The sequence below is a fragment of the Macaca nemestrina genome, chromosome 4, assembly GCF_043159975.1.
Source record: "Macaca nemestrina isolate mMacNem1 chromosome 4, mMacNem.hap1, whole genome shotgun sequence".
Lineage (NCBI taxonomy): Eukaryota > Metazoa > Chordata > Mammalia > Primates > Cercopithecidae > Macaca > Macaca nemestrina.
Window position 1 is genome coordinate 180,100,742 of NC_092128.1, and position 13,835 is coordinate 180,114,576.

Here is a 13,835-nt window from a genome sequence, read left to right on the forward strand (position 1 = left end):
AGTCCCAGCTACTTGGGAGGCTGAGGCGGGAGAATGGCGTGAACCCGGGAGGCAGAGCTTGCAGTGAGCCGAGATCACGCCACTGCACTCCAGCCTGGGTGACAGAGCGAGACTCCGTCTCAAAAAAAAAAAAAAAAAAAGGTTTTTCTTTTGTTATGTATGCCTGAAAAAGAGAATTTCAAACCGGTAGTTAATTTTATTCTATATTTTTTGTCTTAATGATTTTTGTGACATCGTACTTTAAAAATTGTTGCTGAATGGATATCGTAAGCTATTATATGTAATACTCAGAGCCCACAACTAGGCCGGGCGCGGTGGCTCACGCCTGTAATCCCAGCACTTTGGGAGACTGAGGCGGGCAGATCACGAGGTCAGGAGATCGAGACCATCTTGGCTAACATGGTGAAATCCCGTCCTTACTAAAAATACAAAAGAATTAGCCGGGGATGGTGGCAAGTACCTGTAGTCCCAGCTACTCAGGAGGCTGAGGCAGGAGAATGGCGTGAACCTGGGAGGCGGAGCTTGCAGTGAGCCGAGATGGCGCCACTGCACTCCAGCCTGGGCGACAGAGACTCCGTCTCAAAAAAAAAAAAAAAAAATAGAGACCACAACTGGGTAGTCTCCTTTGTAAGAAAAAGTAACCGAAGCTAAGCTTATGATTTTTATTTTCTTCATGAGTCTGTTATTCTTTTATGTATAAGGTAACTGCCTTACATACTTCTTTTACTGTGTGAAATATTTTTCTTTAAAGCATTTGAATATTAGCAGTGTTTTTATAGTGTAGTTATAGGAATCTTGAAACCGGAAAGATTTGGGTTTTCAGTAGATGATGACCAATAATTTACCATCTCTGCTGAGATAAAGGCAAATTTTGCACTATTGACTTAAGTGCTAGAAAGGAATTAAATGAAGACACATCTTTCTCATAGGTTTATTAGACACTGGGGTGTATTACACTGATAGAGGTTGTTCTCTTCATTGTTTTGGAGGCCCTTAATTATAAACTAGATATTGTGGTGGAAATGGAGAAGCAGTATCTTTTATTGGGTACACCTCTTTAGGCTGATAGCTGATTTTTTACATTCTATTTTCTTTATAATAGCTCTGCAAGGTGGTTGTTATTATCTTTATTTTAGCAGTGAGCACACTGACTTTGAGAGGTTAAGTGTTGTTTCTGCAGTCTAGTAAGCAGTAGGTAGGACTAGGTAAGTCAGATCTCTCTGATCTCAAAGCCCAGGTTTTCCTCCATGTAATCTTACTCTGTTCCTTATAATTTATTTATTTGGTGACTTTCCTGGGTCCTTTATTGAATCTTAAATTTTAGGTGCTCTTTTCACTTTAGAAATGAATATGTTTGGCTAGAGGCTTAACTATAGTTTTGTTGCAGTACATTTTTTTTTTTTTTTGCTACTTTAAAACATCCTTTTTATATAATAGCTTACAATGTAGAAAATGAGGCCTGATAAACTTTACTTACTGCATCTTAGTTTATTAAATTGTTGTAATAATAGTGTTTCAACTTCTCATTGTAACATTTTACTCATGAGAGTCAAAATACTGAATAAAAACATTTGAAAGTATTTATTTAAAATAGGTTGAGCATCAAAAATCCAAAATCTGAAATGCTCCAAAATTTGAAACTTTTTGAGCTTCGCTATGACACTCGAAGGAAATGCTCATTGGAGCATTTTGAATTTTTGGATTTGGGATACTCACTCAGTATAATGCAAATATTCCAAAATCCAAAATTATCCAAAATCCAAAACACTTCTGATCCCAAGCATTTTGAATAAGAGCTATTCCATCTTTATATTAAATATATTGTAGAAAGTAGTTTTCCAGGTTTTTGTTTTCATACATTTTTATTGAATATTGTGCATGGTACACCATACATGCTTGACAGTGTTTATTGAAGTAAGTAATTATGTGGCTTATTTGGAATATTTTATGACAGTGCATTTATTACAAATACAATTGCAACTAATAAAATAATAAATAAAGGTTTTTTATTGCTAGAAGTAAAAAGTGAGATTAGATTCATAGCAAGCAATAACTGATGTTTTCTGCAACATTTTATCAGTTTATTTTTTACTATGTTATTTAATATACATACAAGGTTACAAGAAACGTGCTATTTAGAAAGAATAATAATACAGGACCTTTGTGGACTCACCTAACTTAAGAATTAGAATATTATCAATACCAATTTTTTTTTAACAAATATTCTCTCTTGCTCTCTCCTAAAAATAAAATATAGACAAGTACCACATAACTAAAATTGTAATGGAAGACTGCAATTTGCTTGAAGAACTTAAAACTCAAAGTTGTATGGATTGTATAGAGGTGAGAATGAATATTATAAATATATTTTAAGATTTGCCCATTAGAACTTTTAACACTCAGAGGAAGTTAATAAAACTGCTGATAATATACAGTTCATAAAATTGGATGACATATTTGAGGGAAATAACTAATATCTTGATCAGAGTTTTCTAATGATTTAAAAACCATTAATTGAAAGTGAAAATTTGATTTTTAAAAACTTTAGTCTTTAATGAGTTGAAGAAGTATGATTTTCTTTGGTAACAGCTGAGATGTAATTCATGTGCTGCACTGTTCACTCATAGAAAATAGGACTTTAACTCAATTTTAAAAAAGGAATTTGGGAAAATATTTAATGTTCTATTGAATTCCCTAATGCCGTTGATATGATGTGATTTAGTTTATTTAAAAAAAATGAGTGTTTGAAGTGAAAAGTTTTAGTTTTTTCTCTAGCACCCTTCATATATATTCTCATTAACCTACCAACTCATGCTTTGCAATTAGTCTAATCAACATTGCCTCTGTTATTGATTTATATGTTTTTCGGCACTAAGGTTTCTTGGATGATATCATACTTGCTAACCTAAAGTTAAAATTCTACTTTGCTTCTGTTTTTTAGCCTTATTACCTTATTTGCCTTATTGATAAGCTATATTTAAAAGTGGGTCTACCAAATACAGTGCAAAAATTTTAGTAATTATTCATAATGTGATGGTTTTGTTTACTTTTAATATTCTCTAACCAAGTTAGTGTTGAGTCATTCAAGATAGGTTTATTTAAATATATATACCGAGGCTGCGCGTGATGGCTCACGCCTGTAGTCCCAGCACTTTGGGAGGTCGAGGTGGGAGGATTGCTTGAGGTCAGAAGTTCAAGACCAGCTTGGGCAACATAGCAAGACCTGGTCTCTACAAAAAATTTTTAAAAATTAGCTTGGCATGGTGGGGTGCACTTGTAGTCCTAGCTACTTGGGAGACTGAGATGGGAGGATCCCTTGGGCCTGGGAGATCGAGGCTGTTGTGAGCTGTGATTGCTCCACTGCCCTCCAGCCTGGGTGACAGAGTGAGACCCTGTCTCTAAAAGTATATGTGTGTGTGTGTGTGTGTAGTGTGTGTCATATATATATATGTAACAAAATATTGGGTATTGTAGTCTCATTTTCTACATAAATAATCCCCTAGTTATTTCTGATACCCAAGATAGAAACCTGGATACATTTTTCCTAGGTATTGGGTTCTTGATTATCTTTGGAGCTAATTGATGGGTCTTCTTTCACCTTGGTTTCTCAGCAAGGAGAACTAATGAAAATGAAAGGAAATGAAGAGTTTTCCAAAGAAAGATTTGATATAGCTATTATCTATTACACCAGAGCCATTGAATATAGGTAAGAGCAAATAGAACCAAAGAAATCCTGTTTCTGTGTCAGATCAAGTTAGAATGGTAGTCAGAAGAAATAAAAACAAGATGGAGAATTGGAAAGTATCTTCCAACTTGTTATGCAGAATAGATTTTTCTCATCCTTGGGCATTCGAAGCATTGAAGATGGCGTGGGTATATGAAGCTAACGTAGTAGCATAACTCAAGTAAGTCAGGCAAAATTGTGAATTTGGTTCTGCCCTCTTCCATTTTCTTTAAAACTTTCCAGTACAGAGTTATCTCTTTTGTCTTGTTCTCATTTTGCTGTCAACCAAGTCGTCCAAAATTATTAACTGGTCAAAAAGGATTAAAGGATTAGTTCTTAATACTGAAGATGCCACCCATTCAGGGTTTTTTGCTTTCTAAGGGGGAACTTTTACAGGATAATTGAGAGAATACATATATGCTCTCTACCTTGTCTTCTCTTTGCTCAGCTGCTAGAATTTTGTAGCTTTCCTCCAGATGTGCCTCATGACTGTGCCCCTGTTATCTCAGTTGGGCCACCTAATATTGTAGCAGCCTTTGAAGGGTGCTGTGTAGCCACTGCTCTTTTTCCTCCCTTGCACATCTCCACAGGGAATGAGGGAATCTAGTTAGTGTATCAGCTCTGAAAGGCTGCTGCCCTATTCTTTTGAGGAAGAATTGGAGGAAAGGGAGATACGTTTTACCACACATAGTCAGATAAAACTAAAAAACAGAAGTTCAAATGAAGCTATTTTAATTTGCAATTACTGTGGGCTTCCCTTCTCAGTTGTTTGTCAAAACGACGTAGTCGTAGTCCTGACTTACTATGTAAGTAATCCTATCCTCTAGAGTTACTCTGTAGTTTGCTAGCTCTTTAATATGTCTCATTTGATCCTCACAACAACCCTATGAGTTAGAGCAACTAGAGTTATCTTCATTTTGAATATAGGGAAGTTTAGGTTTGTTCAAACAAAGTTACTTATGTAGGAAGTGAAGGAACTGGGACTTAGCCAGTTAAGACTCCAGGTCCTATATTCTTTTTGCTCTGCCACACAGATGTAAAGTTTAAAAAAAGTTTTCTTGTGCTTTATGTTTTCGTCGTGATTTTTATTTGTTTCGTGTGTAATGTGCTTTACTGACTAAACATTGTGTCTTTTTAAGACCTGAAAACCACCTTCTTTATGGTAACCGAGCTCTTTGTTTTCTTCGTACTGGACAGTTTAGGTAAGTTGGTTAAAATATCTCAACCACTGAATTATTATGCTAAATACCCATTTTTGGGAAACTTTTCTGTTTTGCAGGTATACAAGAAAATCCTTGACTAGTTCTTTGGCAGAAATACTTAAGTGGTTAAAAGAATACACTTAGGCTTTATATATAACAGTGACAGCAGCAGCTATTCTGATTGAGTGCAGACATATGTTAAGCATTATTTTAAGTGCTTTGCATATGTTATTTAGTTCTCACAGCACCCGTAATAGGTAGGTAATGTTATAGTTCACATTTTACATGACCAACGTGTACCACTAGTGATACCAAGATTTGAACACAGATTTTATCTGATGATGTCAAAGTCTGTGTTTATGACATCTATATTACCTCTTTATGCTCTGTTAGTTAATCCATACAGTATAAAAGAAGCATTTTCATTTTTTCTCTGTTTATCCTGGTATAAAAAATTAAGTAAATGTCCTTCATAAGTGAAAGAAAGCAAATAAATTTAATAGTATAAGAGTGGAATCATAATTCATTCCTAGTTCCTTATATTGAATTTAAGCTGAGTTTTTATTTATTAGCTAAGAAAGACTGAGAAAGATACTGCACCATGATTTTATTGTTCCCCAGTATAAAATTTTTAGAACATAAATTATAAGCATTAATATTGAGCAGGTAGACTATTATATTTAATTTTGTCCTGCTTTACTGTAAGAAGGGTGTAGGGTGGAGTCAAGAATACATCCACACAGTAGAAGAATATTCAAAAGAAAACAAACCAGAAAACGAAGTTGGAATCTGGGATTCTCAGAACCGAGCTTCACAGGCATAAGGTCCTGCATAGGTATTAGTTAGAATTCATATTTGCCTCTGACCTTCAGCTGTCCAAAATGAAATGGGAAAACTTGACAAGTTACTTAATTCTCATTGTCCATGAAGAAACAGGACACCAATTTGTCAGGTGAAACAGTTTTCCTAGTGTTTAGTTTTGAAGGAAGGTGGGCTGTAATATTAATTGAGTGATGGAGTAGAGAATAATCTCAGCAGTATTCTTATGCATAGCAAAAAACTCCCTGAAAGCACAGTTCTGAGTTTCACAAATACGTTTTTTTGTGAAGTTTTCTCATGAAAGCTGAGAATCTGCTGTCAGTTGTTTTTCAGTGAAAGCACTTGTATGGGAGGGTGGGAGTGGGGAAGGTAGTATATTCTAAGCATGTAGCTTTAAAAATAACATTTATTGTGTTTTTCTTTTATTGTAAACAGAACACATTCTCATGGTAGAAAATTTGGAAAATACAAGAGTTTTAAAAAGAAGAAAATAAAAATCACCAGTAATCCAACCACCTTGGAGAATACCGCTGTATTAACGTTATGCAGCTTTTAGATGGCTTAAGCCGTGGATAAACCGAGGCTATCTAGACTAGAGGAATGGATGGGCTTGACAGAGTCTTCCATCAATACCACTGTCCTCAACGGGTTCTGACAAGAAATGAGCTGCAAGTGTCTTTAGGTTATTGCTTCTGGCTAGGTCCAGAATTGCATTTATTTTGTGCTGTTTAAAGGTGAATTTGTATGCTTTCAAGATCAGATGAATAGGTTGGTAACTTGGCTAGCCTCTTGTGAAAATTGAGGTGCCTATCTGAAATATTGCTTGGCAGAAGGTTATCTATCCACTTTGCACCTCTGAGAGCTGAGAGGCAAACCAGGGTGTTTCTGCTCTCTTTCATGAGTGTTGAATGCTAGACACACAAGGAAGATCCTTCTGATACCTTGCTGCAACAGGAGGTGAATCAAAGTAGAAGTACAGAAGCTAGGTAGCTTGGTGAGGTAAAGGCCAAGAGCAGCTTGTGGATCTATCCTTGTACCTCCCTACTGATGGTCTAGCTTGTGGTTTAATACCATCTACATTTCACTAGAGCCAGGTCAGCAGCATTGAGAACCCTTTGTTTCTTACTAGGCAATCACCAATATGTATTGGATGCCTGTTTTATGCATGAAGTGTTTTACCACACTGGTTTTGCTGGCGTTTCCTACCTCCTCACATATTGTCTATGTGATTTGCTCAATAATGTAGGGATGTTTTCAGAGTCCATAGTATATAAAACTCATAGTATATATATGTAAGTCCATAGTATAATATATATATATCAGGTGACTAGATGGTGTGACTTAAGGAAAGAACACGTTACCAGTAATTCAGATTTGCCATTGACACAGGAGGACCCATGCCTGAGAAAGACTTTTATCTGAGTTACTGAGGTTGAGATGTTTTGAAGCTCTCAAGCAGAGGGATGCTGGATCTGCTGTGGGAATCTGGCTGAGCAGCTGCAGGGACAGCTGGGGGTAAAGCACCCACCCTTCCCCAGTTTGGTGAGAATGCACTCCTCAGCTGTTCTGCAAGGCCAGACTGCTTATCTGCTGTAATTGAAGCAAGAATTGAGATGTCCAAAGAGGACAGAAATGGGACAATTTAATACTAGAAAAGAAAGGAATAAAAGGGTTAAAGTCTTGAATGCTAAAACTTCTGAAATACTTAATCCTAAAAGATTAGAAAATATAAGTTGAAACTTCAAATGAAAAAGAGATTCAATTTAAAAAAGAGAACTTTGGTAAGATTAATCTTTCAAAGGGTAAAAATAATAATACTGTATCTTACAACATGGTTATCACTGTTCTGAGCACTTAATGTGTATTAACTCGTAAAACCCTCACAACTGTGTGAGGTAGGTGCTACTGCCTCTTTACAGATGATGAAACTGAGGTATAGGGAGGCCAAGCAAAGTGTTGGAGGAGTGGATGTGATGGAGCCAGAATTTGAACCCAGGCAGCCTGGATGTAGTCTCTACTATTAATCACTATGGGAAAGTGGTGATAGAATAAAAGGGAATGTGAAAGTTGGAAAAATTAAAAAATAAATGGTCTAAATAGTCAATACACGTTTATGAGGAAATGATTATCCTTCCAGGACATGTAGATTAAAAACTGCGAGTTTCTTGTTTATACCCATCAGATGGACAAAAGTTTAAAAATCTCATAATACCAAGTGTTTGAGAGGATGTGGAACAAAGGAGACTCTCATATTCAGCTGGAGAAAGTGTAAATTGGTACAATCACTTTGGAGAGCAATTTGACAAGGTGAAGATGTGCATACTCCGCAATCCACTTCTAGGCTCATATCCTCTGAACTCTCAAATGTGTACCCAAGAAGATATGTATACGCCTTCATGATAGCATTGTTTGTAAGAGTAAAGAAATGGAAACGACCTAAGTGGCCATCAATAGGGGAATGGATAAATATGGTATATTCATACAATGGAATTCTATATGGCAGTTAAAATGAACACAATGTTGAGTGAAAAAGCAAGTTGCAGAATGATTTGTACACTGTGATGCCATTTATTAATGTTTAAAAACATGCAAAACAATATGCATATATACAGACTGTGTATTAACAATGTTTAAAAATGCATGGGCGTGTTAAACACCCAGGGAGTGGCTGGGGAGAGAAGGAGGGAAAAGGGATTGGAGTTGGGAGGGATGGTACACAGTGGATGTCAACTGTAACAAACTACTACAAAAAGAGCTGAAGTAAATATGGCAAAGTGTTAATTTCTTGCTAAGGTGGTATACCATTGGTACATGGGTGTTCGTTTTGTTAATGATGTTCTCTGTATTTTTATGTATACTTGAAATATTTGATAAAAAGTGAAACAAAATGTGATTAAAAATGCACGAGAAAAGGAACAGAAAACAAGAACAGTGATCACTAAACATCAAGGATAAAATAGTGAACAGTGATCTTGAAAAGAGAAATATAAGTATTGTAAGGCCAGTTGCAGAAGTGTGAAGTGTGTGTGGGGAAGCCTGAGGTGAGGTATATATGGGGAAACAGATGCTTCATTCAAACATGGTGGCAGTGGCAGTGATGATTTTAATGCCGCAATAGTCATGCAGTTTGTAAATCCAACCACTTTTGGGTGAATATGTTAGGCCAAGAGCCTTTCAAAACCTTTCCGGTCCTGCGAATGTTGCGCTTGGAAAACACAGGAGATGGGGTTGGCGTGAGGCAGGGGTTGGGGAACTGTGCTGCCTCCTGCGCCGCCACTCCTGCCGCAGCCTCTCCCCTTCAAATCTTCACACTGAGGATTGTGTTTATCCCAGGACACCTGGCTTAGAAGATGAGATGTCCGTTTTATTCTGCTCCTTCTCAAAGTGTACTTTTCAAATACGAGTTGGTAACTATAGGGCATTTGAGAGCGATCATTGTAATTGAAGTAATCAGAACTTTTCAGTTTAGACAAGAATCTAGAGAAAGGAATTAGGCATATCTGTACCTTCTGCAGTTCCAACAGCTTATGTCATATACATAATTAGGCTTTGCCCACTTACTATTCAGTTCATTCTTGTGGGACTCATGGAAAATTCAGATTCTTTGGTGGGACGTGATGAACTGTGTAAGGGAAAATGTTAATTGGAGAAAGGGAATGCTTAGCTTGAATGGTTTTTGCGTTGCTTTGGAAAATCATGTATTTTTAAAGTTGATGTTTACTTCAACTGTTGGTATTCACTTAAGTACCCATCACATGGTACTGCCTTCCATCAGATCCCAACTGTGATTGGTAGCAGACAGATAGACATTAACTGACTCCTCTCTTGTTGCTTTTTTCCCCCCTAAATTTCTCTAAGACTAGAGATATAAAGCACTGTATGTTTCTGTGAGAATTTCACAAATTTGTGTGTGTGTGTGTGTGTGTTGGTTTGGTGAATTATTCCTCACTCTGCCCTCTGGTGTGTTTTCTTTATTTTTGCTTAGAAGCCACTGAATTTGCTTTTGAAGAAAATATTTACTTTTTTCAGTCTTATTTGGGGTGTACCCCCTTTAAAAAAAAACAATAACAAATGCGCATGGCAAGCAACAGAGTAGGAAAAGGTACACTCGCCCACTCTGACCCATCCTCTGATTCATCTCTTCATATCTTTGTGTATTCCCATAATATTTTATGCCTATACAAGCGCTTATGTTGAACCAAATGAAGTGGCCATTTTTGTAAGTCAGAATATAGGCAGTTTTATTTGGTTTAATGTAATGTATATGTCTTTTTCTTTAAATGGGTAGGAACGTACTACATACGCTGTTGTACGTCATGGTTTTTTTTTTATATTTAAGTCTTGGAGCTTGTTGTGGATCTGTATATAGAGACCTACTTTGTTCTTCATGTCTGCACAGTGTTTTCCTGAATGGATTGCCCATGTAATCCATTAGTTCATATTATATTAGTATATAGTTTATATGTATGCTTAGTTTATATTAGTATATAGATTATTTTATTTACAGTGTTAAATTACAGATTTATTAGTATGTAGATTCTTTTCTTTTTTTTTTTTTTTTTTTTGAGACGGAGTCTCACTCTGTCGCCTGGGCTGGAGTACAGTGGCCGGATCTCAGCTCACTGCAAGCTCCGCCTCCCGGGTTTACGTCATTCTCCTGCCTCAGCCTCCCGAGTAGCTGGGACTATAGGCGCCCGCCACCTCGCCCGGCTAGTTTTTTGTATTTTTTTAGTAGAGACGGGGTTTCACTGTGTTAGCCAGGATGGTCTTGATCTCCTGGCCTCGTGATCCGCCCGTCTCGGTCTCCCAAAGTGCTGGGATTACAGGCTTGAGCCACCGCGCCCGGCCGATTATTTTCCTTTTAAAGACTATATATACCTATGCAATGATTATCTTTTTACTTATGTTTTACACTCAGGTTCAAATATATCTGTAGGACACATTTCTGATAAATTTATTTTACTCAGTTGAATGAAAGAACATATCATTTTAATTATAGACACTAACTTTTTATTTAAAATGTATGTTTATTCAGTCCATGGTTATTATTCACTGCATATTTGTCAGTGACTGACCTTTATACCTGAATCTTGCTTTTGTTCCTTAGTTGGAAGATCTGGGAACTTGGGGAATAGTTGTTATTTCTTTATTGATCTGGTCAGATCCTGAAAATAATTATAATTGAGGAAAAAAGCAATATCCCTTATATGGCTTGCAAAATTCTTGCATACTTTTTATGGTATGGTTTGAGAGAGTCAATAAATAGCATCTCCTTTCCCTTCCAAGTCCAGAATCGGTTAAAAGATGGATGGAAAAGACAGGCAACTAGTGATCAGATACTGCCTTTATTACAGATGCAATTGGAGAACAGGCCTTAAGTCTGATAGTCAAGGGGCTGGTTACTACTAGGTTGGTGCAAAAGTAAATGTGGTTTTTAGAAGTAATGGCAATTACTAATTGCTTTTGCACCAACCAATAATTCACCCACAGTCAGACAGAACAGGGCTCTTGGGAACTTTAAGCCTGAAAGGAAAGGGAGTCTGGTGTTTTAGATTCCAAAGAGTAAGGCCAGGTACAGTGGCTCATGCCTGTAATCCCAGCACTTTGAGAGGCTAAGGCGGATGGATCACTTGAGGTCAGGAGTTTGAGACCATCCTGGCCAACATGGTGAAACCCCGTCTCTACTAAAAATACAAAAATTAGCTGGGCATGGTGGTGCATGCCTATAATCCCAGCTACTTGGGAGGCTGAGGCAGGAGAATCACCTGAACCCAGGAGGCAGAGGTTTCAGTGAGCTGAGATAGTGCCACTGCTCTCCAGGGTGGGCGATACAGCGATACCATGTCTAAAAAAAATAAAAAATAAAAAGGATTCCAAAGAGTGAGAAAAAGAAGAGGCAAAGCCACATATGATTAGTGTCCCTCCCTCACCATTAGATAAATTATTATTCATCATCTGGGGATGTTAGCCAAGGGTGGAGAGAGGAAAGAGTTCAGGAGTAATTAGCAAATCTACATGGAAACTAGGGGAGAGGGAAGGGAATAAGTGTTCTTTACTAACATCACCTTTTAGGGCAGAATGTAGCATATTTTATGTGCAGTAATGAGGAGGGGCTGGAAAAATAAAAACACTTCCCCATGTAAGAGCAATAAGTTGGAGCACCTGTACTAGAACTCTGTTTCTTACTCTGTTTAATACTCTTACCATGTCACACAGTCTTCAAGAGTAAATAACTGTTTGCATCTTGAGTCTTGTCCCATTTTCATACATCTCTTGTGCAGGGAATTGCTGCTACCAAAAGTCAAACCTGATTATTTAGACCCTGGGCTGCAGTGTGGTCTGGATAAGCAATAGCATCATGTAATTGACTATGCCCACTTTGCCTTAATTGTAGGATGTGGTCATATGCCAGTAAATGTGAAATTTTATTAGCATTAATTGCATTCATATACTAATATTGTGATATTTATAATATATGCTATTATAACAATGCTGTTTGTAGTGCTATATATTATAATAAGTAACATTCAGCATTGATTCAACAAATATTGGGGTTCTGTTGATGGATAATGTCAGAAATGAGCAAAAACAGCCTCTGTGTTTCAGACAGTGGGCTGGCATTGTGAAGGCCTGTATTGGGAGGAATTTGTTGCATTTGTGGTACTGATAGTTGCTAGATGGACTGAATACAGAGGAGAGGGCAGTATGGCCATAGGCTAAGCCAAGGAGGGCCTTGTAGGCTATGTTAAGGCTTTTGGCCTTTAAGAGCAATAAGAAAGTAAAGGATTTTTAAACTGAGGAGAGAGCATTAGTACTTAAAAAAAAATTGAGCACAGTGAAAATGGATCTGAAGGGGATGTAGTGGATGTAGTTGGAGGCTATTACAGTAGCCCAGGCCAGAGATGATGGCTTCCAGCGGAATATTGACAGTGGAAATGGAAAAGTGGAAGGATTCAAGAGTTTAGAGGTGAAGTTGACAGAAGTTGCTTGTGGTTGGTGTTGGAACGTGAGAGTGAAGGCGGTTGGAACTATTGTGACGTTTCTGTCTTAAGCAGCATTATGGATTATGGGCCTACTCACTCACGTTGGGATTGATGGAAGAGGAATAAATTTGTAGGAAGTAGAACTGCGCTTCACTCTCAGACACTGAATCGAAGTACCTTTGAAGGCCAGGCGTGGTGACTCACAGCTGTAATCCCAGCACTTTGGGAGGCCAAGGTGGAGGATCACCAGAGTTCAGGAGTTCGAGACCAGCCTGGCCAACATGGCGAAACCCCGTCTCTGCTACAACTACAAAAATTAGCTGGGCGTGGTGAGGGGGCTGCCTCTAATCTCAGTTACTCAGGAGGCTGAGGCAGGAGAACTGCTTGAACCTGAGAGGCGGAGGATGCAGTGAGCCAAAATTGCGCCATTGCACTCCAGCCTGAGCAACAAGAGCAAAACTCTGTCTCAAAAAAAAAAACAAAAAACCAAAAACAAACCCAGTGCCTTTGAGGCATCCAAAGTGCAATGTTGTATAGGTAGTGAGTTATATGGGTCTGGAACTCAAGGGAGAGTTTGGACGGGAGACATGTTTGGGATAGTTAGCCTCCATGATTTGAAGTTGTGGGTGAGATTGCTTACAGAAGTGTTTCTCAACCTGGACTGCACTTTGGAATCACTGAACTTTGACAAATACCACCCACCCCAGAGATTCTGATTCAATTAATCTAGAGTAAAGCTTGGGCATTGGGCTTCTAGGAGCTCCCCAGATGGTGTGCAGTCAAGGTTGAGACCCACTGGCCTAGAGACAACCTAGGCTGAGACTAGGAGAGGAATCAGGATTGAGCCTTGAACACACATGACCAGTTGGAGAAGGATGAGCCTGCCCAGGAGAGTATTAAAAGGTGACCAGAGAGATGGAACGAAGACTAAGTGTGGTGTCAGAAGTAAGTAAAAGAATGGTCAGCAGTGTCTGTTGGCTACTGAGAAGCCAGTTACAGTGGAACTTAGATTTGGCAACATGGATGTCATTCAGTAACCATAGGGAAAGCTGTCAGTGCTTGGAACAGATGCCAATGAGATGGGGTTGAGAAATGCGAGGAAATGGA

The 13,835-nt window shown here is 38.0% G+C and overlaps 1 protein-coding gene and 1 long non-coding RNA gene across 2 annotated transcripts in view; one reads left to right on the forward strand and one right to left on the reverse strand.

Annotated features, from left to right (window-relative positions):
• The window catches only part of LOC105472652 (tetratricopeptide repeat domain 3), a 105,110-nt gene that overhangs the window by 4,356 nt on the left and 86,919 nt on the right, over window positions 1-13,835 (forward strand). Inside the window, exons 7-9 of the mRNA XM_011726087.3 lie at window positions 2,258-2,343; window positions 3,612-3,706; window positions 4,864-4,926. Of these exons, the coding sequence (XP_011724389.2) occupies window positions 2,258-2,343; window positions 3,612-3,706; window positions 4,864-4,926 (244 nt within the window). The remainder of the gene's footprint in view (window positions 1-2,257; window positions 2,344-3,611; window positions 3,707-4,863; window positions 4,927-13,835) is intronic.
• Window positions 8,982-13,835, reverse strand: part of LOC139363004 (uncharacterized) — a 53,213-nt gene continuing 48,359 nt past the window's right edge. The window contains exon 4 of the long non-coding RNA XR_011622818.1: window positions 8,982-9,222. This is a non-coding gene — a long non-coding RNA (uncharacterized lncRNA). The remainder of the gene's footprint in view (window positions 9,223-13,835) is intronic.